The sequence below is a fragment of the Psittacula echo genome, assembly GCF_963264785.1.
Source record: "Psittacula echo genome assembly, chromosome: 2".
Lineage (NCBI taxonomy): Eukaryota > Metazoa > Chordata > Aves > Psittaciformes > Psittacidae > Psittacula > Psittacula echo.
In genome coordinates this window covers 126,706,341-126,723,064 of record NC_137737.1, presented here as the reverse complement: position 1 = coordinate 126,723,064, position 16,724 = coordinate 126,706,341, and the positions used below count along the sequence as shown (strand labels likewise).

Genomic DNA, 16,724 nt, shown 5'->3' with positions numbered 1-16,724 from the left:
GCCTGTTTTCCCTTGTGTTTATGTAACTGTGCCATTCAGCTCTGCATATTATAAGGTCACACTCAGTTACTAAGATCATGTAGTCATAGAATCATAGAATGGTTTGGGTTGGAAACAACCTTCAGATCATCTACTTCCACCCCCCTTGCCATGGGCAGGGGTGCCTCTCACTTAGACCATGTTGCCCAAGGCTCTGACCAACCTGGCCTTGAACACCACCAGGGATGGAGCATTCACAGCTTCCTGGGCAACCCATTCCAGTGCCTCACCACCCTTAAAGAATTTCTTCCTTATATCCAATCTAAACTTCCCCTGTTTAAGTTTGAACCTGTTACCCCTTGTCCTGTCACTGCAGTCACTAATGAAGAGCCCTTCCCAGCATCCCTGTAGGCACCCTTCAGATACCGGAAGGCTGCTATGAGGTCTCCACGCAGCCTTCTCTTCTCCAGGCTGAACAGCCCCAACTTTCTCAGCCTGTCTCCATACAGGAGGTGCTCCAGTCCCCTGATCATCCTCGTGGCCCTCCTCTGGACTTGTTCCAACAGTTCCATGTCCTTTTTATGTTGAGGACACCAGAACTGCACACAATACTCCAAGTGAGGTCTCACGAGAGCAGAGTAGAGGGGCAGGATCACCTCCTTCGACTTGCTGGTCACGCTCCTTTTGATGCAGCCCAGCATACGGTTGGCTTTCTGGGCTGTGAGCGCACACTGAAGCCGGCTCATGTTCATTTTCTCATCGATCAACACCCCCAAATCCTTCTCCGCAGGGCTGCTCTGAATCTCTTCTCTGCCCAACCTGTAGCCATGCCTGGGATTGCTCCGACCCAGGTGTAGGACCTTGCACTTGGCATGGTTAAACTTCATAAGGTTGGCATCAGCCCAGCTCACAAGCGTGTCAAGGTCCCTCTGGATGGCATCCCTTCCCTCCGGCGTATCAACCGAACCACACAGCTTGGTGTCATTGGCAAACTTGCTGAGGGTGCACTCAATCCCACTGTCCATGTCACCACTGACAAAGATGTTGAACAAGATCTGTCCCCACACCAACCCCTGAGGTACACCCCTCATTATCGGTCTCCAATCGGACATTGAGCCATTGGGTCAATTATATCCTACAAGTAAGGGTACCAATACTGCTTGGATAATGCTGCCACACACTAGTGACTGTTGCAAAGCAGCACAGGGCTATACAAGGTACTGTTTTGCTGCTTTAGAGTGCTGACTAAAGCACTTAACAGGTGGCTAACATTTCTAAATCCTAATTTAGGAATGAAATCTAAGTTTAGGAATTACTATAGTCCAGCAAAACACAGCCCAAAACAGCTTGGAAAAGACCTGTAGTATGTAATCTTTCCACGTTATTTTACTTATTGTGTGACACTATTTTCCAGAGCCTAGATTACAAAAATTCTTTCACTCTGCCTTTTTATCCAATTCAAACAATACGACAGATGGTTTACAAAACTGTCAATAGCACATGGCAGTTCCATGTATTCCCAAGCAGTGTAACTTTAACCAGTCAAATGCATTTCTTCTCTCAGCTGAATAATGTAAAGATTCACAATGTCGTGTAGGACGTACTTTCAGAAAAACCCAAATTGAGGCATAACAGACTTATAAAAAGCGAATGATGTTTTTCCTGAAGTCTCACAAGCTTTTATGAGAATAGCCAAATTCTGGTGACTAAACATTTGTCAATTAAGAGAAGCTGTTCTCTACAGTATGGGCTGAATAGTCTCAGAAATAAATCTCTGAAGGAAGCCAGGCCCTAAAGAAGGCAGGAGCTGAACTTCACCTTACAGCAAAAACCAAGCACCTGAAGGAGGAAGAAGAGATAAGACAATGCTTCTGCACAAAAGTATTTGTGCTACAGTGCATTGAGCATGAGTCCCTGAGGGACATGGTGTCATTAAAAAAAAAAAAAAAAAAAAAAAAAAGAAGAAAAGAAAAAACATAATAATTATATAAAAATAGGATTATAGCCTGTGGACACAAGTAATCCATCTGATAGACTCAGCAGTAGCTGGAGTACTACGTAAAGATATTGGTCCTGCACTTCAAGGAGAACATGGGCAGCAGCATGTCTAGAAGACAAGACATACAAGATTAAGGTTTCATGCATTTGGCACTCTGAGAACATGATAATGATCTTCAAATATGTAAAATACTGCTTCACAGAAGAAGGGAACCATCTGCTCTGCTAGGCAGGGAGGAAAACAAGGGGCTGAGACTGCAGTAAAGAGGCTGGACATAGCAGGTTTCTGACTGACAAGACTAGATTTGGGGGAAGATTACCTGGGACATTGTGTTTTTCAGAACCAGTAAGAAGACTTCTGCCGGGAATGGCACAAGCACAGAGGTCCTGCCATAAGGCGACCTACAAAATGATGTCTGAGGTACTTTTCTGCTCTACTACAGTTTAACACACTTCAAGTTTGACCCAATGTATGGAGTATGCTATATGGGAAATGGCTGGAAAACACCAGCTCCCACTGTCTCCAGGAACACTTAGCCCTTGGTTTTCAGCAGCTGACCTACTCCCCACATAACAAAATTGGTAACCGTCTCATTTTCCAATGTTTGTAGGCTCCCCTTAAAAATTACCTGTGCTTAATTAGAAAGATTTAACATTACTTCTAAGTGCTGAGCAGGAAAGGCATGACATAACTTTACTACCAACTTCTTGTTGCATTGTATTTGCAACAGATACATAGTCTTCTAAGTAGTGTCACCCTGGACACCTGAACAAACTGCCAGTAGTAGTAACAACAATGGTAATGATAATGAAGATTTTATAGGGAGATTAGCAAAATCACACTAGTTTCTGATTCATGAATGCGCGCTTGGAACCCTTCCTATCGTTTGTTATTCTGCTCTGCTATTTACAGCTGTGTTCACTGTCAGAAATAAAAATGGTATCCCAAAAACAGAAATACATATGGAAACAAACCTACAGTCATAGGAAGGCCAGTGCAGTTTGTAGCATTAGCAGGCTAAGGTAAGCTTGAGGAATTACTCTCCTTCCCACCAAGGTCTACATTTTACTAAGCTGTAATGTAAGACTCGCATAGTGGGAATCTTCAGTATAATTTGTATTTGTTATATGTCAGCTAATTGGAGGTAAAAGAACAAAAATTTTTTATGAAAGTGGATTTGAAAGGGTTATCTGCATTCCATTCAAACATTGATTGTACAGCCCACCTACTTTGTTATTCTTCTGTTAAAAATCTGTAAAATTAAACTGAAGTGCTAGCAAGTACAGAAGAGCATGAAGAGGTAGAACAGGAAAATTCTGAAGATTAAATGAATGACAAGTACATGTATTGCCTCAGGTTCAGGCAAGATAAATTGTTTAATCTCTCAAAACTTATCTTTTTTCAGAAGAATCTGCACATGGTGAAAACAGTGGGCAGAATGTAAGTAGCTAAAAATAGCTACCTTTGAGCTGTACTCATGCTTCTACACTGCATAATAGATGTCAGTTTTGAAACCATCTTTGAAATGTAAGATGTTATGGCAGAAAAAAAGAGCTGGTATTTTAATATCTAAATATACAAAGGTTAATGTTTGGACTTACGGCTTTCAGAAAGAAATATGTATAGTACCAGTAACAAGCAAGAGGTGGAACTCAGCACTCTAAAGGGTTAAAGTGAACTTTAGTCTTCCACCATTCACCCTCTGGTACTGTGTCTTCATAAATTTCCCCTGTTTATGGAGTGTTTTTGATGGCAAGCAATTCTTTGTTGAAAGTTAAGTGCTCTTTTATATGAATAAATAAAGAAGGCTTTAGTTTGAATGAATACATTATTTTGACAAATGTTTATTGGAAACCCAATTATGGCTTCATAAATCAGTGCTATCTGTGGTACATCAGGTGAGCTCACTCATGCCATCAAATGGCACGTTGAATATTAGTAGGATAATTAAAACAATTCTGTTGAATGTTGTCCCTCTTACCCAGGTCTGACAGTAGTCAAAACAGGAAGAAATTGTTTATTATTTTTATTTAATTTATTAAAATACTTCTTTTAAGATATAATGGACATACTTGACAAAAAGAAAAAAACACATTTGTTTTCAATTTGCAGCTAGATGAAAATGACAAGGTCAGGCACAATTCATGAACTGAATGACAGCTGAATTTTAAGAGTCAGCAGGGAACAGAAAAGATACGTATGAAGTCTATTGTTTGCACTTTACTCCTAGGTGAAGCAGGGCTTTGTTTTGTCTGAAGTGATCACTGATGATATGAAATATGTTTAGAGTCAATTCATGTGCTTCCTTGTCCTCCCTGCTACAGTGATTCTGAGTCAGAATGACCAAATTACTGAGAAGCTATTTTCACAACTATGAAAATGAAGGGAATCAAAGCAAAAATCTTGAACTCAAGGTCAAGAAGAAAGGAAGGAGGTTAAAGCTGACAACAAATAAATAAGTCTACAGCGGACAAGCTAACAGGAATTCCCATCTCTTGAGGCCCTCTGGCTGATGACAGCAAAATGGAGATGTTCACAGTATCTGTGGCAGGACACCAAAGATCTGTTTAAGCTTTATGAAAAGTATTTGCATGATTTCCCAAAGGATTGTTTCCCAGTTTTAGGATATAGCTGTATTTATTATATTCACTAGGACTCAGAAGCATAAAATAGGGATCAAAACTTCAGTAACTGTATTTTGTCTGTACATGAATTAGTGTGATACAAATAGCCACCCAGACGCCTGTTTTACCAATTCAACTTCAGTATAACGTTCTTCTCAATGGCACAGAAGAGGGAATGAGGAGATATAAGGAGAAAAACAGAAAGCAGCACAACATTCAGCTTTTCGCCCATGAAAGAAAAAGAGTGTTAGATGTTAGCCAGAGAGTTGGCAATAAAATACTTTTATATGGAATTTGTCAGTTCACTGAAAGGAAAAAAAAAACCATGACAAATTTTTTTGTTTCACCTGAAGTAACCTCCCTCCAGAGCAAATCAGGCTCCGAATTTCTGGCATCTGGCAGCACGCAGGCAACTTGGAGGCCCCAGGGTTGAAGCTCCCACTTTAGTACTTCTCAGAAGCTCATATTTCCCCAGAGATCTGCTTCTCAGATAATGTATGAAGTTGAAGTTGAAGTCTTCTTCCAAGTAACAGACAAATTTCTGTCATTTTCTGCAAGATAGACATAATATTCTCCCTATTCCATTGTACCTTGCCCTCATTCTTTCTCAGGATTTCAGATAGAGAAACAGTAAGTGTGGGAGACAATGTAGAACTATTCAGGATCCTATTTTTTTCATAGCAAAATAAGAGTCCATTCAGCCTAAAAGCAGGCATGCATTTTGCTACCAAGGGCACCATCACCAGTAACAAATACTCTGCAGATGAAGGAGACAATTTAGGGCAGTCACGGCGCACGAAGCAGGATGGAGCCATGGGCTTTTTCTCTTATTTAAGCAGTCATTCCAGTGCAAGCAAACCTAGAAATCTCTTTCCCAGAGTAGAGGAGTGAAAGTACTGGTTTATATATTCATTTTAGCAAAACTGTTGTTTAAATTTCATGGATTGTGCTTTTATATCCCTTAACTTCTGGACCCATGCTCTAGTTCCCCTTAAGTAGAAATGAGGAATTTTAGAAGTAAACTCTTCTTACTACGCTTCTTTTTCATCCATATCCTCAAAAAGGCAGACCATTCAGCCGAAGAAATGAATTTGCTTTAGTAGGATTAGGGAGATATAAGTGGTTGGCCTGGTAAAGAGAACTATGGAAATGGAACAGGAAAGAGACACTTTTAGAAACTTCCCCAAGCTGTGCTAATGCTGGAAGGGTAACAAGAAAAAAGCAGTCTGCAGTCCATCGCCTTGACAAAAAGGCTCAACACACAGCTCTTCAACACCCTAGTTATCAACCAAAGCATCAGCCCTTCCTCAAAGTTTCATGGAAGTTTGCTGTCAATCAATAATGCTAACAGATTTGGTTTGTAGCAAAGTTTATCAGTTTTTCTTATCTCTAGTCTCTTTTCTCAAGCCCTGTTTCCTCCCTTTGCCTGTGGCTACTCTAAATGCACATGTGAATTATTGGAAGGGATTAGGGGGGAGAAAAAGAGCCCCAGTTTTCATAGTTCAGATTTAAAATGCAGCAGCTCTGAAAGACTTAGCCTTAGATTTTATTTCTGAAGAAGCTTGGCTATCTACCTTATTCCCATTGTTATTGATCTAGCATTTGAACACAGGACTGAAATATCATCCAATTTCACTCTGCTGTCTGCCAAAAAATCTTGAGGGACAAGCTGATTATTCCATCATTCCCAACCCCTGTGAGCGCAATGCATCAGGACAGTTGCTTCTCTTTTCTACAGTGACAAAAGAAACTGCACCACTGCATACCTTGCATAGCCTCCTTTTTCAACAGAAACCAGCATTTAAAGTATTATATCTTAGAGCTCGAAAGGGAGGAAAGCTTCAAGGAAGATAGTTCTTTTATATGCAAAACTCATCTTGCCATCCATAAATCACTCAGGCTGCTATTATAATCCAGAGGAACAAGCTGGCATCACCCTTAAACACAGAAGGTTGTGTGAGAGATTATCAGAACAAAACCAATAAAGGGGTCATTAAAACACCTAGAAGATAAAATGCTTGAAAATAGCTCCCCAGATTTTCTTGTGGCAAGACAGTGATTGAGCCATAAATCAAAGCTATTCTTCTTCAGGGGATATTTAGACAGAAGGCCATACAATTTGTAACTCTCCTCATCTAAAGAACTGCAGCTTTTACACTAATGGGGAGAAGCAGATAACTGATCACCACCCTCTATTATTTCAAATGCACTCCTTTCCTTCCAGCAAGAACAGAAAAGCAAGCTTTGTTTTTAATAGAGTCAACATAAATGAACAGGATATTGTTTTAATGCTAGCTTTCATTTGATTAACTTTTAGCATTCCCTATGTTTTATTCGCATTGTTAAAAATGGAAACAGTGGATTGTGCTGGCTGGATTAAATTACTTTTTTTTCAAAAGTTACTTTGATGAGAACATAGAGAAATATTCATGTTATAAAGGCTTTGTACAGCATCACTGAAAACAATAGTTATTCAGAGCAAGTAACTCTGATCCATTATGCACTACTCAACCACAATACATGAGAAAAAATGACAGAGGAACAGGATGTCCAGCAAGCATTTGCTTTGAAGTCCACACAATAAAAAAAAATCTACATTGTTCACTGCATTATGAAATTTTTAAATCTACAGATTTTCACTCTATCTTTGTGTCCAGCCTCTCCATCAACTTCATCTGAACATGCCTGTGGTCTGCAATAAGCAGTGGGATGAAAACGCCTATAATAAACAACAAGAAAAATAATACCTAACACCAGACCAAGAATAGTTAGGAAGCTCACAATTATAAAACTTATTTCCTTAATAATGGAAGGTTTCCAGAACATGTATACAAACAGAATACCTAGAGTTACAACAGAGTGAGTAGCATAATAAATAGAAATGCAAACTTTTGTTTTTCTCCCCTTTATGTTAAAAAAGGTAAATATTAGAATGATTCCAACAATAGTTCTGTACAGATATTCCATCTTCTTAGATTTGCAAAATGTTGTATGCTGTTTCACAGTCCAGGTGAAGCCACAGATCCAAAGAAGTATCAAAGAATTACAGAACTTCTAACACTTAGTAGCGTGATCAGTATAATACTGAGTATCCAAGAAGTGATGGTAAGCAGTTTATAGAAGAGATACACTAACTTGGAAAGCACAGGAAATTCATCTTTATCAGGCAGAGATTTTCGTAATGAAATCTGATAATCAACCGCTGAAAAGGAGATACCACAAAAGGACATAATAATGGCAACATCTATAAAAAAAAAAAAAGAAGAAATGTTAGACCAAACAAAAAAAGTGTTTATTTTATGTTATAATTTCTGAATGAACTTTTGGACAAGTTCATGTTTTCTTAACACTTTCTTTACATCAATTTCATATTTCCTCCATGCTTCTGAACAAGTCACCTTCATTTTAAGGCTCAGTTTAGTTACCTAAATCTAATCTAGACATCTAATACTGTTTGGTATGCTTCTGGATATTAATTAATTGCCTAAGTTGTGTGTTGTATTTGCCATCTCCATTCACAGATGACTTAGAAATTCAAGTATAGCAAATAGCTCATAAAAACTTGATTTTCAGCAGCTGATACTGACTCTGGGGTGTCTATAATGAGGAAATCTATAAGCAAGACTTGACCATTCACATGGTCATATTTAAAGTAAGTTAATGTCTTGCCAATAATTCTGCTAGTTTTAGAGCTAGAAATGGTACAGTTGCTGTCTTGCTTCCGAGTGTTGAACCATATCATCGTATGGTTCTCTTCATCATATTGCACTCTGCAATGCTGACATAGTTTTTTCTGACTCTGTCCCTCATCTGTAACATGGATGATGGTAGTGACAACATACAGGGCTGCTCTAAATACATTACTGATTCCCAGATGCTCATTTAGCAGTTTTAAAAGAAACTGTAAACAAAAGCACACAAAACAAACTGTTCTGCAAATTATATAATAATTGTATTACTTTGAAGTGATGTATCATGTTTATATTAGATACTGTGACTTGTTATAGTGAAAACTTCTCATGGATTGAGCAGAATGGACCATTTATCAGTCAGAAATTCTAACTAAATGCAGAGTAATCATACGGCACAGTGCATCTTTTCCAAGGCATGTTTAGAATGTTATCCAATCAAGAGTTATCTTTTTTAGGTAAGATACTCAACTTGAAAATTAAGGAGAAAGACTCACATTGAGAGAAATTACTCTTGCCATGTTCCATGAGGATATAAATCTGGACACAAAGTTGTGGTGTGGTCTCAAGAAAAGTCTTGAATACCCTGAGCATGCTAATATCAGTCACTACATCAATGGCTTGTTTTTGAAGGAGGTTGGGAGAGTCTGTTTCTGGTGCATCTCCACTGCTTTTTTGTTTAAATGCAGCTTGGCAGCCATATTTCAAAGCAAACCAATACCTATAAAAAAGAAGACTTGATTGCACAGTGGCTTTTAGAAGTACAACTCAATAAAATGATGTAGCCTAGCAAAGTTTTTTCCAATGTCATTCTCCATTCACATTTTATCTTTTACTGTAATACAGCACCTTCTGCTAAGATAAAATTTTGTTTGATATCTATCTAGTATCGGTGATATCAGATAATAATTTAAGCCTAGCAATACCAGTGCAATGTAAAAACTACTAAAGACAAATGACACTTGCCTGAATAAATATTTCAAGCTTTATTTTGTTACATTCTTATTTCTTTAGAAGCATTTCTGAAAATTACCCTAGCATTTCTCCTCAGTCTCTTTTTGAGATACTTGTTCAATTTTTTTGTATTCTTTTAAGAGTATTAGTGAATATCCAGCTGTGAACATTCATATCTATATAATATAGATCCATAAGCCCCAAGGATAATATCTGATGAATTGCAAACATGCAACAGGCTGAAAAAACAATCACTACACTGCTATTTTCTAAATAGGAAAATTATTTGCAAGACACATGGGTTCCTGGGTTGACAGATTCTGTTGTGGTCAATGGCTCAATGTCCAGCTGGAGACCAGTAACGAGTGGTGTCCCTCAGGGATCGGTGTTGGGACCGGTCTTGTTCAACATCTTTGTCGGTGACATTGACAGTGGGATTGAGTGCACCCTCAGCAAGTCTGCCAATGACACCAAGCTGTGTGGTTCGTTTGATACACTGGAGGGAAGGGATGCCATCCAGAGGGACCTTGACACGCTTGTGAGGTGGGCTGATGCCAACCTTATGAAGTTTAACCATGCCAAGTGCAAGGTCCTACACCTGGGTTGGAGCAATCCCAGGCACAGCTACAGGTTGGGCAGAGAAGAGATTCAGAGCAGCCCTGTGGAGAAGGACTTGGGGGTGTTGGTCGATGAGAAAATGAACATGAGCCAGCTTCAGTGTGCGCTCGCAGCCCAGAAAGCCAACTGTATCCTGGGCTGCATCAAAAGGAGCTTGACCAGCAGGTCGAAGGAGGTGATCCTGTCCCTCTGCTCTGTTTTCATGAGACCTCACTTGGAGTATTGTGTACAGTTCACAGTATCACAGTATGCTAGAGATTGGAAGGGACCTCAAAAGATCATCTAGTCCAATCCCCCTGCCAGAGCAGGAACACCTAGATGAGGTTACACAGGAATGTGTCCAGGCGGGTTTTGAATGTCTCCAGAGAAGGAGACTCCACAACCCCCCTGGGCAGCCTGTTCCAGTGTTCCGTCACCCTCACTGAGAAGAAGTTTCTTCTCAAGTTTAAGTGGAACCTCTTGTGTTCCAGTTTGTACCCATTACCCCTTGTCCTATCATTGTTTGCCACTGAGAAGAGCCTGGCTCCATCCTCATGACACTCCCCCTTTATATATTTATATACACTAATAAGGTCACCCCTCAGTCTCCTCTTCTCCAAACTATAGAGACCCAGCTCCCTCAGCCTTTCCTCATAAGGGAGATGCTCCACTCCCTAAATCATCTTAGTTGCCCTGCGCTGGACTCTCTCCAGCAGGTCCCTGTCCTTCTTGAACTGAGGGGCCCAGAACTGGACACAATATTCCAGATGCGGTCTCACCAGGGCAGAGTAGAGGGGAAGGAGGATCTCTCTCGACCTACTGACCACACCCTTTCTAATACACCCCAGGATGCCATTGGCCTTCTTGGCCACAAGGGCACAGTGTTGGCTCATGGTCATCCTGCCATCCACTAGGACCCCCAGGTCCCACTCCCCTACACTACTCTCTAACAGGTCGTTCCCCAACCTATACTGGAACCTGGGGTTGTTCCTGCCCAGATGCAGGACTCTACACTTTCCCTTGTTATATTTCATCAAGTTACTCCTTGCCCAACTCTCCAGCCTGTCCAGGTCCCGCTGGATGGCAGCACAGCTTTCTGGCACGTCAGCCACTCCTCCCAGCTTAGTGTCATCAGCAAACTTGCTGATAGTACACTCAATTCCCTCATCTAAATCATTGATGAATATATTAGATAATACTGGTCCCAGTACTGACCCTTGAGGCACTCCACTAGATACAGGCCTCCAACTAGACCCCGTCCCACAGACTACAACTCTCTGGCTTCTCTCCTTCAGCCAGTTTGCAGTCCACCTCACTACCTGATCATCCAGACCACACTTCCTCAATTTAGCTATGAGGATGCTGTGGGAGACTGTGTCAAATGCTTTGCTGAAGTCAAGGTAGACCACATCCACTGCTCTCCCATCATCCATCCACCGTGTTATTTCCTCATAAAAGGCTATGAGGTTGGTCAAGCATGACTTCCCCTTGGTAAAGCCATGTTGACTACCCCTCATAACCCTCTTATCCTTGATATGCCTTAAGATGGCACCAAGGATAAGGTGTTCCATCACTTTCCCAGGGATTGAGGTGAGGCTGACCGGTCTATAGTTACCCGGGTCCTCCTTCTTGCCCTTTTTGAAGACTGGAGTGACATTTGCTTTCCTCCAGTCCTCAGGCACCTCTCCTGTTTCCCAAGACTTGGTAAAGATGATGGAGAGTGGTCTAGCAATGACTTCCGCCAGTTCCCTCAGCACCCGCGGCTGCATCCCATCTGGACCCATGGATTTATGGATGTTCTCAAGTATTCTGATGTCCTCAACATACAAAGGACATGGAACTGTTGGAACAAGTCCAGAGGAGGGCCACGAGGATGATCAGGGGACTGGAGCACCTCCCGTATGAAGAGAGGCTGAGAAAGTTGGGGCTGTTCATCCTGGAGAACAGAAGGCTGCGTGGAGACCTCATAGCAGCCTTCCAGTATCTGAAGGGGGTTTATAAGGATAGTGGGGAGGGACTCTTCATTAGTTACTGTAGTGATAGGACAAGGGGTAATGGGTTCAAACTTAAACAGGGGAAGTTTAGATTGGATATAAGGACGAAGCTCTTTACCGTAAGGGTGGTGAGGCACTGGAATGGGTTGTGCAGGGAAGTTGTGAATGCTCCATCCCTGGCAGTGTTCAAGGCCAGTTGGGACAGAGCCTTGGGTGGCATGGTTTAGTGTGAGGTGTCCCTGCCCATGGCAGGGGGGTTGGAACTAGATGATCTTAAGGTCCTTTCCAACCCTAACTATTCTATGATTCTATGATTCTAAGCCTGCTGACGTGCAGGCTGAGAAAGGCAAGGTCCTATGCCTTAGCTTGCCTCCTACTTCCATTCCTTAAGGCTGCATCTAAGATGATTTCAAGATTCATGCTGAGGTGCCACAGGTTGCCAATTCCCTGATTGTCCATATGATCATATGCACTACAGACCCCATGAAACCCATGCAGTTGCATTTCATTTACATAGAAAACTGGGAACAACAGATCATTAGACACCCGGATCTCACAGAATCATCCAGTACCAGTATGACATTGGAGCATAGTCTCCTTCTGCTTACAAACAGAGCTAGGAAGAATTCCTGGCTCCTCCAGATGTTGAAAGTTTAAAATCTTCACCACCTTTAAAGACCAAATCCTACAACCACAGAGGAGAGAGTGTCGGTAGTTCTTCCATAGCTACAAGCAAGACATCCAGGATTTGCAGGTCGTGGGTTAAGTGCATGCTAAAGAAATCATGGCTTATTCCTTGGTATGTTAAAGCATGTTGACCATACAAGTGAGAATTGCTATCTGGAAGCATCAGTAACAGGTCTGGGGCAGCTACGTTACTACTGAGAAGCTTTACAGGAAGATCCTTTCCCCTTCTCCTTGCAGAGACTCATAGACTGCCCTGCCATTCACGCCATACTGTGAGCTGGCTTTAGATCCATCACTCCCAAAGGACACTGTTTTCTACTTTTATGTTTTTGTGTATTTATCTTACTGTTCTCTGAATAATTGCTCATAAGCAAAGACCCAAACTGTCTGGCAAGGCATCTATAGCTTTTTCAGTTTATACAAGAACTAGTATTCCAAAACATCTGGTTCTTGTATCCAAGATGTAAACATCTAAAGAGTTTGCACTGTTTTCAAGAAAAAACAATTGGGTGGACCAATCTATTACTTGTCCATGGACTCATTCACTAGAACCTGTGTTTGTCCAAGCAGCAAGAATTGGAAACCAGCTGCACAAATTTCAAGCTGCAGAGCTCATAGCTAAGAAGGCAGATAGTATGCAAGTCAAGAACCAGAGGTGTTGTAAAAGCAGTATTTCAGATGGATGCACACCTGTGCATCACTCACCAGTTTTCAGAAACATATTCCTTGTCAGTATGGTATACTAGGCTTATACTATTATAAGATGGTATGCTATAGCATTTTGCACTATTTCAATCCATACTAAAGGGTAGGTCAAGCTCAAATTTTCCACCCTCTTTCAATGTCCTTGAATGATACTGCAAACTGCTACACATTAGTGGACTCCAGAATTGATACTGAGCCCCAGGGAAACGTCCCCTTTTTCCACATCCACTGACTGTGTTACTGTCTTAATGTTGACTGTTATGTCACAGTCTGTTTTCAATGATACCAACATCTGTGTGGTCCATTTAAATGTATCAGGCTGAAAATCATTTCAATCAGCATAGCTAATATATGCTTCATCAACTTAATCTTGTCTCCTTGCAGAAAGAATAATATTGCATATGGCCATAAAGGTCTACATTTTTTGCATTAAAAGAAACTAAAGCCTTATTAGATATGAAATAATTTTAATTCAATTTTTTCTCTATTTTTAATATATATATGTACATAAGTGTATACACACATATGATTTCTTTATTTATGATTTAGCACTGGTGGTGTGACAACACAACCAGACTGATTCCCATTGTGCTGTGCACTGTACAAATATAACATAGTGAAGTTCCCTGATTCAAAATGGAGCAAGAGGTGTAAAAGATATACAAGAGACGGAAGAAAGTAAGAAAGAAAGAAAGAAATGAAGGAAGATAATTTGGTAAGATGCATTCACATCTCATGATTTCAGGAATCCTAAGTTCACTGGACAAATCATAATTACTGGCTAGGCCCCTGTTTTCCTCTGTAGTGAACGGAGAATAAAGGCTCCTGTCCCAGATGACCTTCTGGAGAAGCTCACCTTAACAAGAATGACCTGACTCCTAACTAAATCTATTTTTAGCCATTGGCTGTAGAGATAAACCTGAGATGCTCATTGTCTGAATTAACTGGACAAATAAATCAAATGACAAAGAGGGAGAACAGGAGGGGATTGTACATGGATATACCTAAGAAAACACATATAACAGAAAGTATGCAATAGTTGATCACAAAGGTACAAGAACAGTTGGCAGCCCGCTACTATCAATTTATACTTTACAATATGCATTATCACACTGCTGAATTTTGAGGAGTGGCTGAAAGAACTTTGTAATTTATACTTATCAACTTGAACGTTTTCCAAGCATAAGTGGCAGCATAGGAGAAAATATTTGTGCAATAAAGAACAAGTGAACAACACTGTTTGGTGCAAAGGTCAAAATTATATGTACTAGATAATAAGCCACTCAGAGAAGATGGGGCTAATTCTGGGAAGGAAACTTCAAAAAGCGTAGAAATTCATGGTAAGAGGTAATAATTAGAAAGGGTATGAGTTCAGGTAAATCCAACAGTTTATTACTTTAGTGTACTACTTTAGCATTCAGCTAAATCATTAAGATTTTCCCATAAAGGCAGCACTTTGAATAGATACAAGCACTGAGTCAAGATTATGGTGTCTAGAGTTATAGATGATCAGAGCTTGGATCTGAATTTGTTGAAAGACAAAATAGAAAGGTGTCTTGGAAATAGGCACTTAACAGCAGGAAATTTTAGGGGCAACCTGGGAGTGTAAAACCAAGCCAAAGGTGAAACCAGAATTACCATCCTGAACAGATTACAGAGGATGAGGTCATGGAAGAGAAAGGGGAAGGAAGGGGAGTTTTGGCCAGACATTGAAAGAGCAGCTTCTGCTGTTCTACACCATGCATACTGGCTTAACATTTATCATCAGTTATCAGAAAAAACAGTCATGGCTGTAATATCTTCTGGAAGAAACAAGCTCAGAGAGGCAGGTTTCTAAGTCACAAGCACAAGAATGGCACACCCAGCTGTAACTGAAGATGAAAAGCCTTGGGGACTGACAAAAAGGAGTGTACCACAGCGGACCCCAAGACATCCCCTCTGAAAGGTGGAACCTGGAAGAGTCCCTGTGGCCAGGTCTTTGTTTATCTCACAGAAACCAACCCATGTCCATGGATCTGGTTAGTGAATAAGGAACCATCCAGAGAAACTGAAGAAGGATCTTCTTTTTCTTCAAAATGCAGTCTTTCTAAATTTTTCTAATACCTGGCACCAGAAAAATCAAACCTGTCTCAGCAAAAACTCGTCTGTGAAATCTAAAACTTCAGGATTGTAAGAGGAGGAGGAGCAGGAAAGTAAAACTGACAGGTAAAAGGAAAAATAATATCAAAAGGTAAAAGTTAATTGTGACACCTAAAAGCTCTATCATTTTCCTTAATCCATTATAACACCAAGTGCATAAAACATGTATGAGAGAAATTTTTACACTGGCATAAACACATCTTTCATCACTACCCATAGAATTGTATAGCAAGTTAAAGGAGGTAAGTAAGTATTAAATATTTTAGTAAGTGCCTCTGATAAGTCTAGATTCACTCATGTTTCTTGCATGCTGCATACCCAAAATAATTAAAATTCAGGACTTTTCACCAACATCTTTCACCTGTTTTAAAATTATCTCTATAATGATAATGATAATTTTATAGCAAAGCCACCACAGAATGTTAAGCATATGATATCTTAAACTATTCCTGGACATGTGTCTTTCAGCAAACAAAGGTTCCTGTCATCATTAAAACAGTTCCTGTGGAAAATACTGCTGCAAGTATTCTTACTAACTATTCAACTATTCATTTTTCTCCTGAATGTTGGTGGGGTTTCCGGGTTTCTACATATGGTTAGACTCTCAGGTTCAAAAATTATCTCTTACCTCAGCTGTCTCACCTGCTTAGTGTAATCAAATGAATCCCCTTCTTAACATAACTTTTAAAACTATATTTATCAGTTACAAGCGTTACTCTGTAAAGTAGGCATTTTTATTAAATATGCTGTATCAAAAGGCTGATGAATCAGAGTTAGGCTGTGAATTATAAAAATTATTAATTAAAGGTAAAATGAAAGAAGATCAACATTACCCTCAAAACCTGACATAGTTTACCCCTGGCATAACAGACAAAAATCTATTTGCTTACATGGAGCAGTAATTGTCATGTCCCTAAAGCCATATCAAGCATTTCTTAATAAACTGTCTTAAAGCAACATGATTACTCACTTTAAAATAGATTTTTAAATCTGCTTACCTTATAAAAATTCCACACTGGAAGAGATGAACTAGGAAAATCCATTTCAGCTTCCCAGTATCAGTACCTTCCCAGTCATTTTTAAACCACTCATAACTGAATATCTGAGTTATTAATAATGAAAGACCTCTAAAACACAGTATCAATATACTCCAAGAATATTGTCCTTGACAGAAATATTTACTAGCTACCCAGAAGTCCACTCCAATATCGACTACATAAATTATAATCCCACCAAGTAAAAAAATAAAATTCTGCTTAGTAAATTTCATCATGCATTAGACTATCACTTTGTCATCCTCTCATCACTTCATGTAAAGGAAAGTCAGAATTAATCTAAATGCTTTCCTACAACAGAG

General features: G+C 40.0%; 1 protein-coding gene across 1 annotated transcript; it reads right to left on the bottom strand.

The window, feature by feature from the left end:
• Positions 1-7,152: 7,152 nt before the first annotated feature.
• XKR9 (XK related 9) lies at positions 7,153-16,640 on the bottom strand (the record flags this gene model as incomplete). The annotated part of the gene is given in 4 exon segments (XM_080611822.1): positions 7,153-7,643; positions 7,646-7,846; positions 8,789-9,012; positions 16,366-16,640. Coding segments are annotated over 4 exon segments (1,140 nt in total). The 3' UTR covers positions 7,153-7,203.
• Positions 16,641-16,724: the final 84 nt, after the last annotated feature.